The sequence below is a fragment of the Panthera uncia genome, assembly GCF_023721935.1.
Source record: "Panthera uncia isolate 11264 chromosome D3 unlocalized genomic scaffold, Puncia_PCG_1.0 HiC_scaffold_8, whole genome shotgun sequence".
Classification (NCBI taxonomy): domain Eukaryota; kingdom Metazoa; phylum Chordata; class Mammalia; order Carnivora; family Felidae; genus Panthera; species Panthera uncia.
Genome location: NW_026057586.1, coordinates 68,937,419 through 68,957,041, shown reverse-complemented (window position 1 = coordinate 68,957,041; position 19,623 = coordinate 68,937,419). Strand labels below are relative to the sequence as shown.

General features: G+C 45.8%; 1 protein-coding gene across 5 annotated transcripts in view; it reads left to right on the top strand.

Moving 5' to 3' along the window:
* The window catches only part of THOC5 (THO complex subunit 5), a 31,553-nt gene extending 13,335 nt beyond the window's left edge, over window positions 1-18,218 (top strand). For 4 of the 5 annotated variants that reach the window (XM_049618987.1, XM_049618985.1, XM_049618986.1 and 1 more), the window contains exons 9-21: window positions 674-706; window positions 2,200-2,277; window positions 3,196-3,236; window positions 3,480-3,579; window positions 4,960-5,068; window positions 8,671-8,772; window positions 9,342-9,438; window positions 10,029-10,143; window positions 11,431-11,534; window positions 11,669-11,756; window positions 14,372-14,487; window positions 15,156-15,346; window positions 18,014-18,218. In XM_049618987.1, the coding sequence (XP_049474944.1) occupies window positions 674-706; window positions 2,200-2,277; window positions 3,196-3,236; window positions 3,480-3,579; window positions 4,960-5,068; window positions 8,671-8,772; window positions 9,342-9,438; window positions 10,029-10,143; window positions 11,431-11,534; window positions 11,669-11,756; window positions 14,372-14,487; window positions 15,156-15,346; window positions 18,014-18,077 (1,238 nt within the window). In that variant the 3' untranslated portion in view covers window positions 18,078-18,218. The remainder of the gene's footprint in view (window positions 1-673; window positions 707-2,199; window positions 2,278-3,195; window positions 3,237-3,479; window positions 3,580-4,959; window positions 5,069-8,670; window positions 8,773-9,341; window positions 9,439-10,028; window positions 10,144-11,430; window positions 11,535-11,668; window positions 11,757-14,371; window positions 14,488-15,155; window positions 15,347-18,013) is intronic. The other variant, XM_049618989.1, reaches the window with a different exon arrangement.
* The last annotated feature ends 1,405 nt before the right edge of the window (window positions 18,219-19,623 follow it).

Below are 19,623 nucleotides of genomic sequence, written 5' to 3'. Positions count from 1 at the left end.
ATGGCCGATTGAGTCATTTGGAAGCCCTGCCTGCTGAGGAAAGCTCCCTGGTCCTGCTCAGAAGTTCCCAGGTGACAGACGCTGCCTCCCCTCTGCACCGCCCAACATGGCTGCTCTGACCAGCTGGCCTGAGGCTAGACTAACCTGGTGGGCATTTCAGAATGGATGGCTTTGAATCTTCAATGAGCCTGGCTGGTCAGCTAGTGGGTGTAGTGCCCTGGCAGCCTGCCTGCCTGGGCTCCCAGACACTCACCCCATCAAGGCATGCTTGGCAGGTGGATCAGCACTTCTTCTTCCGCTTCAGAGAGAGGACTTGGTGAACACAGGTCCCAGGCAGCTTTCCCAGACTTTCATGATGCCCAAACAGGCTGCATGTCGTTAAAGTGAATTACCAAGTGGGAAGACGTGTCTGCTTTAAGCTTATGGGCGACCCTTTACTCCATAGAGTTTTGAAAAGGTTTTGGAGACCTTACCTTTTGCCCTACTGCAGCTTTCACCCAGCACCTAAACTTTTCTTCTTCACCCCACCGCATCAAACAGACCTGTACAGCATCAGTGCATGCCTGTCCTCCCAGCCATGGGCACCGACACATTACTCTCTCTCTTCTTGTGTCTTCCTGGTCCTCCTGGTCCTCTCCTTCCCTTTTGTTCTCCTTCTTGTTTCCATCATCAGCTCATATGAAATCCTCCCAGCCCCCTAGACAGGGTGAGTAATTTTCTTTTCTTTTGTGTTTAAACCCAACCTGTTTCCTTTCCCATTTTACTATAGAATTTCAGAATTAAGCTACCCAAAAGAACAGTTTGGCATTTGCCAGTGGTTGGTGGGAGCATCTAGCTTGTTTGGGTGAGGTATGTTGGTTCATGCAGGGCTGTCAGAGAGCAGTGGCCGATCACCTGGAAGTATTATCTCAGCGGCCTTGCCAGGTAGAGGAAGTTTGTCATTCCTCTTTAGTGCAGTTGGGCAAGCCATTTCAGTCTCCTATGACTGTCTGTGACCCGTATACCATTTTGGTTTTTTTTTTAATGTTTATTTTTGACAGAGTGCCCATGCGCATGAGTTGGGGAGGAACAGAGAGAGAGGGAGACACAGAATCTGAAACAGGCTCCAGGCTCTGAGCTGTCAGCACAGAGTCCAATGCGGGGCTCGAACTCATGGACAGTGAGATCATGACCTGAGCCAAAGTTGGACACTCAACCAACTGAGCCACCCATGTGTCCCCCTTATACCTTTTTGAATGGAGCAAGAGAGGTGGTGGCTTGTCTGACCTCCCAGTAGACCTACAAAGTTCCACAAAGGCAGGCCAGGTGTCTCCTGGGGAAAGTGTCAGTCCTGGTACATGGAACAGCCCTCTTATCTTCCTGTTTAAGACACCAAGCTCAAGTTGAATAGACCTAGTCTTGAATCCTAGCTTAGCTACTTCCTGGCTAATGTGTCTAACTTCTCCAAGCCTTGATTTTCTCATCTCGTGGCTATAGTAATAGTATGGTTCTCATAGAGTTGTGAAGGTTAAACATTAATTTGAAAAACATAATGTTATAAGTACAATTACAAGCATCAGCTCATTTGGTCTTTGCCACCCAACCAGGCAGTTACCATTTGTCAAGACAGGATTTCTTTCATAGATGCAGAAAGTGGGGCTCAGAGCAGTGAAATAACTTTCTAGGTGTTTAGGAATTGGTGGGGCAGGGACTCAGATCTGGGACTAAACTGCAGGGTCCAAGCTCCTGTGCACTGTCCTGCCTCCCAGTTAAATGTGACAGTACCAGCCAGCTGCTTGGTGTAGTACAGAATAGAGAGTAAGCAAGCACTGAGATGAGAACCGTTGTTTCTGAGATGTGAACAGTTAGGGCGTCTGGATGATAACCTTTAAGACAGTTGGCAGAGGAGTATCCCGTGGCTTTAGGCGCTAGGGTGGGATTACATGTTGGTGTAAGCCTGAAAAGGGAAGCGTTCACCATAGTGTCAGGTGGTGCTTGTCTAAAATTTGCACTTTGGATTGTTTTCAGTAAATGATGGAAAAAAGCTTTAAGTTTCCCACCTTGTTCCTCCTCATGTGGAGAAAGGGCTTTTGCCTTTCCACCCCCAGTCAGTTAGGAGTTGTGACAAAGGCAGAAGAAATGCAGCCCCAGAGTTAGCCTGTTGTGTAGTTTAGCTCCTTCCCTCAGCAGCTGTCCTACAAAGTTTTTTCTTGCTCACAGATAAGACGTTGTCTGTGGCGATCGAAGGCAGTGTGGACGAAGCCAAGGCTCTATTTAAGCCTCCTGAAGACTCCCAAGGTAATGTGGTCGGGATCCTTCCCCAAGTCTTCCATAGCTGGGTCCAGGGGCACCAGGTCAACACCTCAGAACAGTGCTGGTCCTTTGGAAATAATCTGTACTCGTTCTGAGTAGCAGGGAGCTTGACTTTAATGTCTTAATGCTCAAGGGCAGACGGGGTAAAGCATTGGTTGTGGATTTTGGTCCTGCCACTCACTAGCTCACTGATCCTGGGAAAGTTCTTTAACATTTCTTTCTTTTTTTTTTTTTTAATGTTTATTTTTGAGAGAGAGACAGAGACAGAGCACGGGCAGGGGAGGGGCAGAGAGAGGGAGACACACAATCTGAAGCAGGCTCCAGGCTCTGAGCTATCAGCACAGAGCCCGACATGGAGCCCGAACCCATGAACTGTGAGATCATGACCTGAGCCGAAGTCAGACACTTAACCAACTGAGCCACCCAGGAGCCCCCTCTTTAGCCTTTCTGAGCCTCAGTTTACTTACTTGTCAAAACAGGATAGTAATACCTCATGTAAAATTATTGTGTCGATTAAATGAGGTCATACATGCAAAGTTCTTAGCATCATTCTTGGCACATAGCAACCCCTCAAGTTGTATTAACTGCTACTGCTGTTGCTATTTATATTACTGTTACTACCACCACTACCAACAACGGGGGTGGGGCTTGTGGTCCATAGGATTGCATTAAAAAGCACCTTCAAAAATAGAGGCAGTTGGATTATGAGGCATTCCTCCTTTTTTTCTCGCATCACCATGTTTTCTATACTGAATCAGCAGCAGCAAATTAGTTTATCATGTATTCTAAAGAAACCCATTTACAAATGACAGAGTCTCAGCCCCTTTAAGCCCCATGGGTTGAGGCACTTTAGGAGCATTGGGAACCTCCTTACCTCCAGATGCTTTCTCTCTGTGGTTGCAGATGATGAGAGCGACTCCGATGCTGAAGAGGAGCAGACCACGGTGAGAGCCGTTTGCCCTCCTGAGTGTGTCAAGCAGCTGCACTGGGGCCTGCTAGTTGGCAGGTGCCATCTTCCCTAGAAGCAGAAGAAAGAGGTGGGAAAGAAAGAGCTGCTGGGGTCTGGCAGCTGGATAGCTGAAGCAGCAGGTTCCAGCCAGCGGGGCTGAGGCCCTGGCCAGTAGGGAGAAGGAAGGGGCAAATTCGTATGACCAGTGCTCATCTGATTTGATCTTTCCTTTGTCCAGAAACGCCGGCGACCCACACTGGGAGTTCAGTTGGATGACAAGCGCAAGGAGATGCTGAAGAGGCACCCGCTATCTGTCATGCTGGACCTGAAGTGCAAAGGTCTGGCTCCCTTTGTTCTGGAGGATCCATAGCATTTGAGGCTTTTGCTAGCTGCAGGTGCACAAGGTTCAGCAAGCCAAAGTCCTTTTTGACCAAGAAAAAGATCTGGTTTCATATTTCTTTGTTTTTCATCATTGTTTTGCATGGAGTTTGATTTTTTTTCTCTAAGTCATAAGCATAACAACAGAGACGAAACTAGACACATAAGGGATGCTTGATAAAATTATACCAATTTCTGAATTGACTAAGTCAGATACACAGAACAAGTCACAAGAGTGTGCAGGATTCGAGTACTATGACCAGTGTACTTAATATCATACACATAAGTAGAAGTTTGTGTTCTGCAGAGAATGATTTGAAACTGGTTTTGTATGGATAAAGCAATATACACAGTATAAGAGCTAACTGTCACATGTAAGTTTCCCTCTCACCTGAGACTCCAGTCCTCGGTCTTACCTCCAAGGTCTTACCTCTTGGTGACAGATTTCTTACGTATTTTCTAGAACTATTCTATATATTTAGAAGCTTTTATACAAGTGTATATTTATCCCCTTCTCCTTTTAGTTTTTACACAAATGGAAACATACTCTACACACTTCACCTTTTTTTAAAAACTTGTTATTTTGAGATAATTTTAGACTCAGAAGAGTTGCCGTAATAATAGACTTCTCATGCTCTTCACTCAGCTTCCCATAATGTCAGCGTCTTACTTAAGCATAGTACAGTGATCAAAACCAATGTTAATTTTATTGGTACAATTAACTAAACCACAGAATTTATGCAGATTTCCTTGTTTTTTCCACTAATGTCCTTTGTCCATTTTAGGATCCAGTCCAGGATCTCACATGACATTTAGTTACCATGCCTCTTAGTCTCCTGCAGGCAGGACAGTCTTCTCCTCCTCAGTCTTTGCTTATCTTTCATGACCTTGACATCTTTGAAGACCAGGTTTATTTACTATGTAGAAAAACTCAATTTGGCTTTGTCTGTGTTTTCTCCTTATCAGACTGAGCTTATGGGTTTGGGGGAGGAATACCATAGACATGGGTTCATCATCCCATCATATCAGGGGTACATGGTGTCACTGGTACTAACCTGGATCCACTTGATGATCACTTGATTGCTCCCTTTCGATATTTTACTTTTTAGAAACAGTTAAGTCCAGCCCACACTCAAGGGGAGGGAAATGAATCTCCTCCTCTTGGAGAGAGGAGTTACAAAGAATTTGTAGACATTTTTTATTCAATATAAAATTGCCATTGAGTTTCTGTTTTTACAGTAAAAGGTCTTAAAAGCCTCGCTTTTACAGTTCCATAATACTGTAGACTCTGCTCTCATGTTCAACTTGTACATGGTCTTCTTTTCATCCTCCCCCTCCAGATGACAGTGTGCTTCACCTGACCTTCTACTACCTCATGAACCTCAACATCATGACGGTAAAGGCCAAAGTGACAACCGCCACGGAGCTGATCACCCCCATCAGTGCAGGGTACTGGGCAGGCGCTGTGGAGAGTGGGGCATAGGGGTGGGTGTGAGGAGAGCCTCTCCGCGGGCTGCTTTTGGTTCCTTGCGCACACTGGCTCTGAGGAGGTGCACTGCTCCGTTGACTTCTGTTGTCATGTCCACGTCTGGAAGTCCTGGCACCTCACTGGTATTTAGAAAGCACTTGCTGACTTAATTTGGTCCTCTTACTACACAGCAGATGATAAAATGACTACAATGTATGGAAAATTGAGTAGGCAGGGCAGAGCAGCAGCTTGTTCTGACAAGTGGAAAGGTGTGAATGTAGAAATGGAATTTGGCAGACATGATGAGGTTGACAAATTTAGGCCTTCATTTACTCTTTCCCAAGGTGCTGGGACTTTTGCTTCATAGCCCAGCTCAGTCCCAGGTTGTCCTTACCTGGCAGCAGGAAGAGGTTTTGAGGAGGGTGAGTGGAGGCATGGTAATGATGGCCACAGGTTTGGCATCCCCAGGAAGCGCCTGGCTGTGGCAGTCTTGTTCCACGCTAGGAGTGGGAAGAAAGGAAAAGGGCCAAGAGGGCCTGAAATAGCCTCACAGGAGCACTACCTTGGCCTGGTACTCCTGCACACTTGAGTCTTTGGGTTGGCTATACAGAGACCACTGAGGGAGACACACAAGTCTGGTGCCTGGTGGGGTGGGGCTCTTCCCATGGCTGCCTGGTGTCCCTGTGTTCTCTACCCTACACTTACAGTTCATGCCCCCTTCAGGCCGCAGCCTTGGTCCCTGGACTCAAGAGTTATTTGATCACGCTAGGGCACTCTGGATGAAATTGACCCTATTCTCACCTGACCCCAGCAGAGGGAGCCCAGGGCTTGCTTCTTCAGAGTGCCCGGTTACACTGCCTGGCCAGAGCTCTCAGTCTAGCAGCTTGCGGGCCCTGGCCATGGTGGAGTTCCTTGTCACCAGCATTCTGCCTGCTCACCTCTCAGATGCCAAACCTACTAAGAAGAGGGCTGCCAGCTGGCCTCAGTGCATACTTAACTCCAGCTTCTCCCTAAGCTTTGCACATGCAAGTACTGGCGACAGTACTGCTGAGTGGATACCAGCTGGGCTCAGAGCTCCAGTGTTTCCCGGGTCTGCCACTTATACCTGTGTGTGCACCTTTAGCCAAGTTTCCTGGCTTCTGAGGCTGGTTCCTCACTCTGGTCATGAATTGTAATATACACTTCCAGGGTATTTATGAAGGATCAGGTCTAGTGCTTAGCATAAGTGAAGCACTTGGTAATGACAGCTGGTAATGTCACACTTGGTAATGTGTTTATCATCATGAATTTGCTTTAACTCTTCACAATAACTTTACAAGGGGAGGAAACTACAACTATCATCGATAGATGGTCCGTGGCCCCAAAAGAGGGAGGGGATGCAAAAGGAAGCACCACCCTGAAACCAGGATTGTATCTTTATGGGCCTTCAGGTGTTGTCTAGCTCATCCCCCTATTTTTCAGATGGAGAAACTGAGGTCCAGGAGGCATCTGATAGTTGTGGGAGCTCTGGGCCTAGAGTTCCAAACTGCCAGCTCAGAGGCCTTTGCTTAAGTACAGGCTGCTTTGGCCCCTGGAGATACCAGCCTGGTGTATGGTTCTATTTATTCATCTACTGTAACACAGGGATACTTTTTTTTCTCCCTGATATAATCACAGTCTCATACTAATTCCTTAATATCATTCAGTATCCATTCAGGGTTCAAATTTCACTGATTTTCTCTTAGTGTTTTTTGTTAGTTGTTTTTATAGTTTGGGTTTTGAATCTGGATCTTTATAAGGTCCACATGTTGCAATTGGGTGACGCTTCTCTCAAGCATCTTTTCATCTGAATGTCCCTGCCATCTGTTTGTCAAAGAGAATGGGTTGTTTGTAGGTTTCCCCAGTCTGGATTTTGATGATTGCATCCTTGCATTAGAATTTAGTGAGTTACTACCTTCCTGGGTATTTCACGTTAATTATAGTTAGGTTTAGAGGCTTGGTGAGATTCCACTTTGATTTTTTTGCAGGAGGGATGAGGGAGCAGGATGGTATAAATGTTGAGTGCTTCCATCAGGAGGCACAGGCTGTCTCTATTTTTGTGGCGTTAGCAGCACTGATGACTGTTGCCAGGATCTATTAATTCGTTAGGAAATTGATGTTCTTCATACAAACATTTTAACATTTAACCAGCCGTGCTGAATTTTCTTCAAGAAATTATTTTACAGAATGATCTCCATTAGGACATTTTGACTCACTAATCAGTTTTTCATTAAGTCATTAAACTATTTTTAATGATTTTCCACTTTTACTTACCAAATTCTTAATCCCTTTTTACCTATTATTATTTTACAACAAAGATTTGACTGAGTAGTTTTTTGTTTTGGTGTTGTGTTTTTATGACTGTATATAATCTCTCCTTTTATGTCCATTATCTTCACCAAATTCAGTTGTCCTGAACCACATATTACCGATGCAAATTTTTCAAGGAGATTTGATTCTTTCATTAGGTTTTGTTAATTAGAAACCGTTATTGTGGAGTTTTAGCTGTTCTGTTTATTTTTGTTGACTCCTGATTCATTCTATTTATTAGTAATAGTCACTAAATAATATTGGCCAAACGACTGACAATTCTTATTTCTAGCCAGTTCTCCATGAAAGGCAGTGAGGTGGAGCAGAGAGACTCTGGGAGAGACAGGAAACCAGGAAGAGTCAAAGCTGCCACCGCCCCACTGCTAAATTCTTAAAGTCATGCCTGGGCTCTGAGCAGTAAGATTAGCCCATTCTGCCTGAGTTGCTCCTGATGCCAGACCTGGAAAGATGAAGGAGAACCCCTGCTGGTTGAGAGAAAGACTGAGCCTTGTCCTTTGTGATCAGATTACTCCATTATCCTCTTCCTCTCCCCTCTCTATCCCTTTTCCACTTGTCAGCGTTTAATTACAGGCTGTGCCCTAACCATTCCAGATGGGTGGCGGTGATGCTGTCTCTCTGCTTATAGCCCTGGGTCACCTTGTGTCCAGCGCATGTGATAATGTCTTTTTCTGGGAACATAAAGGGGACCTTTTTCTGTGAGTGGCATGAGATTTGGTCAAAGTGAGATAGGCACACCATTAAAGCTGTTTACTTGCTCTTTGGGGGTAGAAAGGAATCTCTTCTGCTGTTATGAAAATTGTGATTATTTTATCTCCAGTGTCACAGAGCTTTGCTCCCCTGAAGGTAAGGCCTTGGTCACCATATACCTCTCTTAAAGGGATAGGGTTTTCAAAAAATTTAGTGTGTAGGAGTACTACTGTCTTTGATCAGACAGTGCAAATCCCTATTCCAGCACTTGTTAGTAGTGTGATCTTAGACAAGCCATATCTTTCAAAGCCTGAATTTCTTCTCTGTAAAATGGAAATGGTCATACCTCATAGAGTGTGAGATCTGGTGACCTCAAGTATAAAGAGTTATGGTCTGTCCTCCCTCCACTGTCCTGGCCCACAGGAAGCATTCAGTAAGTGGTAGCATGATCATTAATGATAGGTGGCATTACTATCCCCAGATGCCCAAGTCTGCCTCAAAGCAAGGCATTGACCGTGTTTTCACTGCGGTCTTATCGCTTTTCCAGTGACTTGCTGTCTCCTGACTCAGTCCTGAGCTGTTTGTATCCAGGGGATCATGGAAAGAAGACTCCGAATCCAGCCAATCAGTATCAGTTTGATAAAGTTGGGTGAGTCAGCAGTGTTTCCTCCTTTCCCAGTCTCTTTGCTTTGGAGTTTCTCTGGCAGCTCAAGCCCAGCATTAAAGACCTGTTAGGGTCAGAGGCCTATCAGGGGGCAAGGGAGACCCTGGAGCTTGAGGGAGTGCTATGTCAAAAGAAGGGAACACAAGGGGCAAATGAAGGTCATGGAATAGTGAGGAAGGGTGGAAGGATCAAACTTGGAGGACATGATAAGAACACATGAGAGGATAACATGGTTTAACATTCAATTCTCTGAGGATTAAAAACCTGAAAAATATTTTATAAATTGGTGGACTGGTGAAGAAATCAAAGACATTGACTTTATATTGAGACTTGAGACTTGTTTATGAGTTGGGGGGAAGAGAAAAGGGAACATGGGAGAGGTGAAATTCACAGTAGGAAGGTGATGAAGTTTAGAGACTTTGCTGGCAGCCCGGCTGTGAGTGTGGCCTAGCCTGTGAGACCATCCATTTCAGGGGCATGGGAGGAAGGCTGTATCCTGGGACCACTGCAGAAAGGACTTATAAAATCATTTTATGCTGTGTTCTTTTCTGCAGCATCCTGACTTTGAGAGACTACGTACTTGACCTAGGTCACCCCTATTTGTGGGTACAGAAGCTAGGTGGCCTCCACTTCCCCAAAGAGCAGCCCCAGGTGTGTACACTGTGGATCCAGTCTCCTTGGCTAAGGATCTCTACTTCCTCACCCCCCAGACAGCCTCCAGAAAGGCTTTGGATGGCCTTTGAGGGCTTTGAAGTATCAGAATGCTTTTCCTTGGGGCTATGGTCTGTCCTCCCTCCACTCAGGATACTAAAAATGTCTGAGGCCCACAAATGTGTAGGTACCTTTGGTTCTCCCTGAGCCTGGTAGCCCTCGAGATGAAAGTAACTAGAGTCCTTGCTCTGGGTGCTACATGACTCCAGGCTCCACCGCCCCTCAGTATGGTGTACAAAGGTGCCAAAAATGAGGCATCACCAGAACCCCAAGGGATCTGGCATCTGGCACCTTAGCAGAAGCCTTCCTTTCTCAGGAGCTGGCCAGGCCTCTTGAGATTCCAGCATCCTGTATTCCTACTGGAACTCAGCATCTGGCCTGTCACAGCAGGTGAACCCTGCCATTCCCATAAGGTGCCCACCTCAGGATGTGTGTGGTCCTGGCTGCCATTGGCATGGAGGGCCTAGGAGAGGCAATGCCTGGAGACAAGGACAGGGGGCACTCAGGGTGCTTCTCGCTGTCATCTACAGCACACAGTGATTGCTGACCACTCGCTGAGCGCCAGCCACATGGAGACCACCATGAAACTGCTGAAGACCAGGGTTCAATCCCGCCTGGCCCTCCACAAACAGTTTGCATCCCTGGGTAAGCTGATGTGTGGCTGTGGCTTAAGGCCTATTTGGACAACACAGGGACAAAGATGACTTAGTCCTTCACTCAGGTTTCTTAAATCCTGATGACACTGCCTGGCTCTTGCTGAGCAGAGGTGTTGGCAGGACCTCTGGGGAGAGCTACAGGTCCATCCAGGCAGGGATCTTAGCTCCCCTCAGGACTATCAGGGCTGTCCCAGCTCACAAAAGAGACCCAAAGCCTCCTGGGTGGTCCAGGTTAGTGGACTGGTCAGGAACAACTTACTGTAGGTTAGCGCATGTTGGATTTGGGTGTACATTCTAACAGATATTTAGTAGAAATCCACTTCATGCTTTGTAGAGCTTACATTTAGCTTATTTGATACAGCTATCCAGGGATCCACCCCCTCAAACCTCCCTTGAGACCCACTGAGCTAACATCCTCCAGGGTGAGGATGAACCCCAGTGTTATTCATAAGCTCCCAGGTGATTCTGAGCCATTGAGCTAACGAGCCATTGACCAAGGTGGTGGCCATATCGGTGTTCCTTTTCGTTTACTCATTCAGTAAATACTTGTTGAGGACTTACCATGTATAAGGCACTTGAGGGGAAGTGAGGGTTGAGATCTTTCTGACTGAAAAGAATCACTGTCAGGAAAGGCATTAGGTTTCCAGGACCCATCTGGAGTCCTTACCCATCTGGGGCAGTTCTTATATTCCACACGGACCCTGATCCCTGCAGGGCAGCATTGTTTGTGGGTTTCTTCCCCACCACCATTGCTAAAGTTGTTTTGTCCCAAGGTTGGATGATTGTCATCCTAGACAGCATTTACTGTGTTGGCATATTTGTGGATTGAAACACCAGCAGGAATTTGCCCTGGAGCAGTTCTCTAACTCTTCTCCCTTAGAGAAACTGACACAGAACACTTCAGTCATTTCCTCCATCAAGGTCAGCTGTGAGAAAACAGCCCTCTTGGCTATTTGATCTAATTAACAGTCACTGCTGCAGAGGCACCATCACTGGTTCTGGCTGCCAGGGGGTTTTTGTTTTGCTGGCCATCATTTGCATTAAAGATAAAGCACCATGAATGCTGGTGCTAGGTCCAGCCACAAGCACATAGCAGGGGTGAAGGTCAGGTTGGTGTGCCTGGATTCCTAGCACATGTTGTTGACCAGGGCACCTACTGAATGCTTCATGTATCTGGAGAGCTGGCAGGGCCACCTGAGCCCTCCAGATGATCCTAGTTACCCAGCTGTGGCATCTGATTTCTACCTGTAATACCACCCGACTTGCTCTCTTTTAGAACATGGCATTGTACCAGTTACCAGTGATTGCCAGTACCTCTTTCCTGCAAAGGTTGTCTCCCGCCTGGTAAAGTGGGTGACAATTGCCCATGAGGATTACATGGTAAGTGGAGGAGTGACATGTCACCCTTGCTGTCCCAAAGATCCATATCATCTTTCAGCTCCTGCCCTTCCCCTAGAAGGGCAAGGGATTTGACTGGAGGATCCAGGAATTCCCTCCTCTGTGGTGACTTCTAGGAGCTGCATTTCACCAAGGACATTGTGGAGGCAGGACTGGCTGAGGACACCAATCTTTACTACATGGCACTCGTGGAAAGGGGCACAGGTAATTGCTCTTCTGATCACAGTGGTAGGCCAGGGAAGCTAATAAGAATAAAACATTCCTGAAGGTTGCCCAAAGAAAGCAAAAGATCCTAGAATCTTGCTGGGGTGACTTAGCAAATAGTAGTAATGATTGTAAGAGCCACCATTCAGTGAGGACTTGTTCTATAACACAGCCACATACATGTTTTATCTCATTTAATCCTCATGACTGGGAGTGGTAATGCAAGTACCCCCTGCTTTCCTAAAATTTGCATTCCACCACTTTGCTTTTGCACAAAACCTACATTAGTGCTGTTTTCGCTAACTGAAAGAAAGGAGGATGTTCACCTTTGCAAGAAAAACCATTACTGTACTAATATAGGTCTTGTGTAAAAGTAAAGTGGCATTAATGCTCGAAAAGTTAAGTGGGCGATGCTCCACTCCTTATGCCATTTTGACTTACGGAAGGTTTCATAGGAACACTGTACTTTTGGATAGCAGGGGAAACCCGTATTCCCATTTTATAGGTGAGGAAATTGAGGCTTTGTCACAAATGCGATCTGAGCCTGAGCACTTAGCCCTTTGCTTTACTGTTCTCTAAAAGCAGATACCAGTTCTTCCTCCTCTTCACAGAAGGGCCAACAAACCACTCTCAGTTTGTGAAGTGCAGGGTAGTAGGACCTTCCTCCCTGTCTGCTGTTCTGCCCTCACTTTGGAGGCATCAAAAGCTGTGGTTCCTCACGGCTGTCCTGGAGTCTAATTTGCCACGGCTTTCTGTGGAGCCACCTGGGTGCTGCCTGTGGAGCTGTTTTCTAGCTCCTGCCTCAGCAGACCTGCCACTGCCCACGGAATCTGACCCCTGGGGCTCGGTGCTGTAGCTACAGAGCTCAGGGGGTTGGTTGTCTGCGGGTCTAAGTGCGAGAAATACAAGGAAAGGTTGCACTCTGTGATATTAGAGTTTCTCTACCTTGGTTTCTTGCCTTTTGTATGTTTTAAAAATATCCTGAGTAAATTAAATATTTTAGATACTATTGAGGTCCCCAGGGCACTTCATGCTTTCATTCTCTCCCTCAACAATTGGTGACTCCTATTTGGAATTTGTACATTTGCTTCCCATCCTTTTCACTTTCAAAAATCACTTTTGTCTCATCCCTAAATAACACAGAATACTGTTTTGAAAAGGCACAAATATGTAGTCCAAGAAATTTATAAAGCCCCAAGAGGGGGAAGTCACTAGAAGACATCACTCTGCTTCCTGGTTGACCAGATGAAAGCTTATGTAGGTAGTAAGTGTTCTAGATCCATAACAGTGAATGTGATAATTAAAATTTTCATAAGATGCATTGCAGAATTTGAAAATTTAAGAGTGAAATTTAAATAAGTGCACAGCAATTACAGAAAAATATTTTCTCCGTAGGATAACGTTCACTTTTACCACCAATGCACTGTGTATGTGTGTGTGTGTGTGTGTGTGTGTGTGTGTGTGTGTATATGTGTATACGTATACATATACATACGTATACACATACACACATATATGCATATACACATATACACACAGAGACACATGAATAATCCTTTATTTTACAACAGATCAGTTTGAAAATTTTACACAGTATGGGTTAAAAACAAAACTTAATAGAGATAAATCCAGAAATACATGCCAACTGTTAGGACAGAAGCAATACAGCAGAGAAAGGACTCACTTTTTAATAAATGTGGTCGCAGGTGTCAGGGAAGAATTGTCTTAACCTCCACTCTCTTGTCCTCTGTTATTTGAATTACTGGTGTGTCATAGTTCTTTTCCCCCCCCCATAAATAATGAGAGAGGAATGGCATATCTAGCGCATTCATGGTAAAAGTGAATGTCATCCTATGGAGAAAAGCAAAGGCTGCCGCCAGAAAAAAAATGAATATGTTAAAAAATACAACTGTTTCCTGTAAGGACTATGAACACAGCTTTGATATCAGACAGTTCTAGGTAAACTCAGCACTGCTGCTTTGCAACTGTTTGATCTTAAGGAAGTATCTATGAGAGCCTCAGTTTCTTTATAGGTAAAATGGAGATGATAATAACGGTACCCATCTCATGCAGTCATTGGTAGGTTGAAATAAACCTGAAGTAAAATGTATATAAAGGGCTTAGCACAGTACTTGGAATACAGTAAGTACTCCGTAAATGTTGGGTATTAAAAAGTTTCACATAACAAAATACATAAAAAGAAAAGAAACAATAGAGAAAATATGTTGATGTAACAGCTAATACACAATATTGTTAGAAAAAAACAGTAAGCCTTCACATGGGAAAATCCTTAACTTGTGGGCAAAGAAAGAAATGCCAGTTAAACTTCTGTCAAAGGAGCAAATATAACACTTGGGCAGACCCAGTGTGGACCAGACCCTGGAGAGTCCACACACCTCTGCATCCTTAGAGGGACCAGAGTCACAGGACTTCACATTCTGCAGCCTGGCAATTCTACTTCAGAGATTGTAGAACAAAAACAGAAGACCAGAATGTTCTGTGCAGTACTCGGATTAATGTAAGACAAAGATCCAATGGGGAGGGTCCGTGGCTGGCAAGCTGGGTCTCAGAACTGATTTTTCCTCCTTCCCCCTCCCTTCCCCCTCCCTTCCCAGCCAAACTCCAAGCTGCCGTGGTGCTGAACCCTGGCTACTCCTCCATCCCACCCATTTTCCAGCTGTGTCTGAACTGGAAAGGAGAGAAAACCAATAGCAACGATGACAACATTCGGGTAAGGCTCTGATGGGGGTAATGGGAGGAGTGGGGAGAGCCTCCTTGGTGAGATGGGAGGTGGCAGAACCTACTGCAGCTGAAAGCTTGCCCACTGGCGTGATCCTAGGGACAGAGGGACCTGCCAGGATTTGTAGAATTTGCTGGAGTCTGTGTGGTATAGTAGAAGAAAAAGCCTAGACCCATCTTAACAACTTACCTAGTTTGGGGTCACCCCATTTTAAAATGGAGATAATATAAATACTTGCTTTGAAAAGTTGTTGTCTTGGGCTTCTGTAGAATTGTGAATAAACTCGGGAGCACAGACGTGGTGGGATGAGATGGTGTATAAGATCATTGCAGCTATTAATTATTAATTTATCATTCTGTTGATTTGATGCTGTAGTGGTCTTCTGGCCGTGGATCATGCTTTTAACCCTAATACTTTCTGACTTAGATCTTATCTTGAGATTTCTTCTTTACATGCCTCCATCTTTTTGGCTGTGCAAGTATTGGGCAGGAAAAATTATGGGTCAGAATCAGGAAGACCCTGTTGTCCTGAGGACAAGCCCGTCTTGCCTGAGATGGTGTGACCCAGCTCCTGCAGAGGCCCGGCTGTGTTTCTTGTGGAGCTGCCAGACCCACTCAGTCTGAAGGTAGTGCTAGGTTCCTGGCTTTCCCACTCCTTAGGCCATGGAGAGCGAGGTCAACGTGTGCTACAAGGAGCTCTGTGGCCCCCGACCCAGCCATCAGCTCTTGACCAACCAGCTGCAGCGCCTGTGTGTGCTGCTGGACGTCTACCTGGAGACGGAGAGCCATGACGACAGCGTGGAGGGGCCCAAGGAATTTCCCCAGGAGAAGATGTGTCTACGGCTTTTCAGGTGAGGGGAGGGGTGGGAGCGCTGGGGCTCTGGGTGCCTTCAGCCCTGCCTCTCTCAGGGATTTGGGGCAGAGATCAAAGCCTGGCATGGAGGGCGTGTGTGTTCCCAGGTGTGCTTGTCTGTGTTCACAGTGGAAATTAAAATTCCATAGCTGGATTTTCTGGAGAGAGCTTGCTCCCTCCTTCCTGAAACTTTCCCTGCCGCCCACTTCTACCATCCTGGCCCAGTTGTTCTTCACGAGCACCCCCTGAAGGTGGGCCACCCACTAAGTGAGCAGCACCAGACCACAGACCAAGAAGATGTAGCTGAACTTCCTATGCTTTTTCTGGAAAACAACAGGGTTTGCTTTTCTCTGTCCAAATAAGCTTTTTAAACTACATATAGCCCCAGCAGTCCCAGGGTATGCCCTACTCTTCCTGGGGTGCTCACAAGTCTGCCACAACCACAGCTTTAGGCAGTCGGGCATCGTGGAAGGAACCAGCTCTGAAATACCATAAACATAAGTGCAAATCTCTGCTTTGTTCCTCACCAGCTATGTGACCTTGGCAGAGTCACTTTAGCTCTGGGCCTATTTCCTAAAGGCTGAAGTAGAAGTATACAGTCTGGCTCATGAGGAATTAGAGATAAATTATGTCAGCTATGAGAATGATTCCTGGCACAGACAGGGGCTCACAAAATGCTGTTAGGTCCTGACAGCTTGGTGTTTAGCCTGTCTGTGCTCATGGCACTTCTAGCCGATGTTCCATTTTACTTTTGTCAGGTCCTTTCTCTCCCTTCCATCCCCCTAACTCATGTTCTTGTTCTTAAAAGAGTCAGTTTCAAAACTCCAGAGTCCACACTATTCAGGTATCCCTTCCCTTTTGAGCAAGCAGCTGGGGAGAAATGGTGTCTGGGAGAGGGGAAGGGCACATCCCCCCTATTCCCTGTCGGTCTAAAGGTGCCTTAACTGCCCGTCACCTTCTCTCAGATAGCCAGTGCCAGCCTCTGGAAGCTGTGCCAGCATCCTCCCGCCTCCATCTGGCACTTCCACCTGGCCTGGTTCTTCATGTTACCTGGTAATAACCAGTTCCAGCCCCCAAGTGGCTGCTGGGAGGCGGAGCAGTGACTAGGTGTTGGTGGCTTCTAGGACTTGCTCTCCCTGGTGGGTCTGTGTGAGAACTCAGTTCTTCCCACCTTCTCAGTCTGCTGTAACACATTTTCAGGGTGGAAGCTCTTACACGGTCGGTGTTTATTTTCTATTATCTAATGGTCCCCAAAGGATCTGTTTCCTGAAGTGCTTTGTGTGTCACCCAGGCTGAGCTCCTCTGTCAGGGCATGCTGGGAAGGTACTCCTTTGGCTACTCAGATCCAGTTAACTCCATGATTGGTGAGATGTGAGTTTCTTGGCCTGGAGTCCAGCTGACCACTGGGATCAGGCCAAGGGGCTGGGCTGCAAAGCGCTGGCCTGGCAGCAGGGGCCCGAGGTCTGGTCCTGCCTGTGGCTGGCTACTTTCAACCTGTGGGTTCTCCATTAGCCACATGCCTAGACTCATCCAGGTGACTCTGTGCCCCTCTCGTGTTGGGAGGTATCTGTCATTGTGGTTATGAGCAAGGGCTTCAGGGCCAGAAAGATGTAGGTTCAAGTAGCAGCTCCATCCTGTGTGGGGAGGTCTACATGTAGCCCTGTGAGCTTCAGGTTCCTCATTGGTAAAACAGCATCTCAGGTATTGACAATACCTGATTGATGATTGAGATACCAACCTCAGGTATTGTTGGGAGGATGAAATTAAACCAGATGTAGCTTGTAAAGTGCCGAATATGATGTACGCAGAGTAAGCCCTCACATAAATAAGTGGTTGCATTAGTGTTGGAATAAAAATCTTCTTTCTCCTCATCTCTATGGTCACATAGACACACACCCCTCCTTCAGACCAGGACCCGCGATCCTTTCTAGTTACCAGTGAATGTCAGTCATAGGCAGACAAACAAAAGAGGCCCTGTAGCTGGACATCACTCACTGGAGTTGTGCAGCTTGGGGGCCCTGTGTGTTTGGCCTGGGGGCCCAGGATTATAGCCAAAGCACCTTAGCTTTGTAGCACTGGGGGCTTTGGCCGTGGTTGTCAGTCGGCCTCTGGCCAGTAGGCTTTGGTGTCAGACCTGGTTTTGAATTTGGGCTGTGTACTTTCTGACCATAAAATCTCAGGCATTTTACCTTCCCGAGCCTGTTTCTTCATCTGTAAAACCTATAAAATGGTGGCAACAGCACCGGAGAGTAGTGAGTATAAAGCACATAGCTCTTTGCAGGCACTTAGTGCAGATTCTTTTCACTCCCAGACTCCTGTCTACATGGGACTCTCCTTGCAAAGGAGGATTTTAAGGTTTTCTCCTTTATTTTTCTTATTATAGAAATAAAATACGTTTCTTGTTAAACATGCAGACAATAACAAGTAGTTCTGTAAAAATACTAAAAAGCGAGGGTACCCAAGCCCTGTGCCTGTTGTCAGTGTGGGTCCTTCCAGGTTTGTGTTCATGCATTTGCAGGCATTTATGTTTTACACTCTGCTTTTCTCACAATGTTCCTTTTCCCCCCAGCAGCTGCATAGTTTTCCCTTGCGTGGATGAATTGTAATTTATTTTTTCAACCCAGGGGTATGGTGTTAACTGATCTCCCATCTCCTGTTTCTCTAGGGGTCCCAGCAGGATGAAGCCATTTAAATATAACCACCCTCAAGGATTCTTCAGCCATCGCTGACCTCCCACTCAGCCTGCTGTTTCTCCCTAGGCCCTAAGTGCTGTGCCTCTGCTTTCTGTTCTGGCCCACAGGTGGCTCTTGATATTCTCCAAAGACAGATTTTTTTATTTCTAGCCTATTAAAGTGTCACTTGACCAAGTAGACTTTGTCTTGTGGTTCCCTGGGATGGAGGGAGGCAGGTTTGCAGTCTGGAAGGGCAGTTGGGGGCCATGGCATGGTGTGAAAGAGCTTTCACAGCTATGCTTTCCCTAGGTGGCCAAGAAAAGCAGAGTGCAGAAGATTCTGGTTCTATCAAAGCATGCTGCCCTCTTGTCCCCACTCACCTTTCTTGTTCCTGCTTTGGACAATTATCTTGTTTGTTACCCCAGGTCCCTGCTCTTAGGAGGTGGCTGGGGAAGGCCAAGTCAGCATAACACAAAAAGCAAAAGCTCTTTTCTCCCTCCACTAACTTTGTCAGTGCCTCCTGTGGCCATTCTCTCCGTTGGATGTTATAAACATGTGAAAGTATGGCACACATAGAAGACCAATACAAGGAATAATTGTACATATTGCCAGATTTCCTGAAGTTGATGAAGATGGTGTTGGAGAGCCGCATGCAGAGCTATCATCTAGTGAGGCTCTGGCAGAGTGAGACCGGGCGACATCTGAAGAGAATATTCATGATGCTGACATGATAGGTGCCTCAAGAAATAACAGCTTCACTCTCAAAGAATTAAGAGAAGTCCTAGGGAAATAGGTAAAACCCTCTTAAATGTTTGCAAAGCGATCTCTTTTATAATTCTGTAAAAATCAAAGTGAAGGATGGCATGAAGTGTTCTTGGATAGTTTTGTCAGGAAAATTATTCCCCATTCCCTCACAAAAATCCATATTCAATTCATTATTTAAGAAATAAGATAGAAAGATGGAGCTAAGAATTATCACATACTTGGGGCACCTGGCTGGCTCATTTCGGAAGAGCATACAGCTCTTGATCTCGTCATGAGTTCAAGCCCCACGTTGGGCATAGAGATTACTAAAGAAATAAACTAAAAAAAAAAAAAAGTATATATATATATACAAATATATATATATATACAAATATATATATATTACATACTTGCAAGTATAATCTATAAAGCTTTTCAACTGCAAGATGAATATCTACTCTTGTAGCAACTTTTAATATACATCAATTTTATTTTTGTGACAGTCCCAGGCATGTGGCTTTTTTCTTGGGTCTCCTGGGTGGCTCAGTCGGTTGAGAGTCCAACTTGATCTCTGCTTGGGTCGTGATCCCAGGGTCATGGGATCAAGCCCTACGTCGGGCTCCACACTGAGCTTGGGGCCTGATTGGGCTTCTCTCTCTCTCGCCCTCTCTGCCCCTTTCCCTGCTTGTGCTTTCTCTCTCTCTGTCTCTCTCTCTCTCTCAAAAAATAAATTTTTTAAAAAGTGGCTTTTTTCTCCCAGAACATACTTTGAACTTCGTTCCTTATCATGCATCTATTCACTCGGTGGACTAAATATCCTTGGATAACATGGGTCTCTGGTATAAAAGCTGTTTCCTCC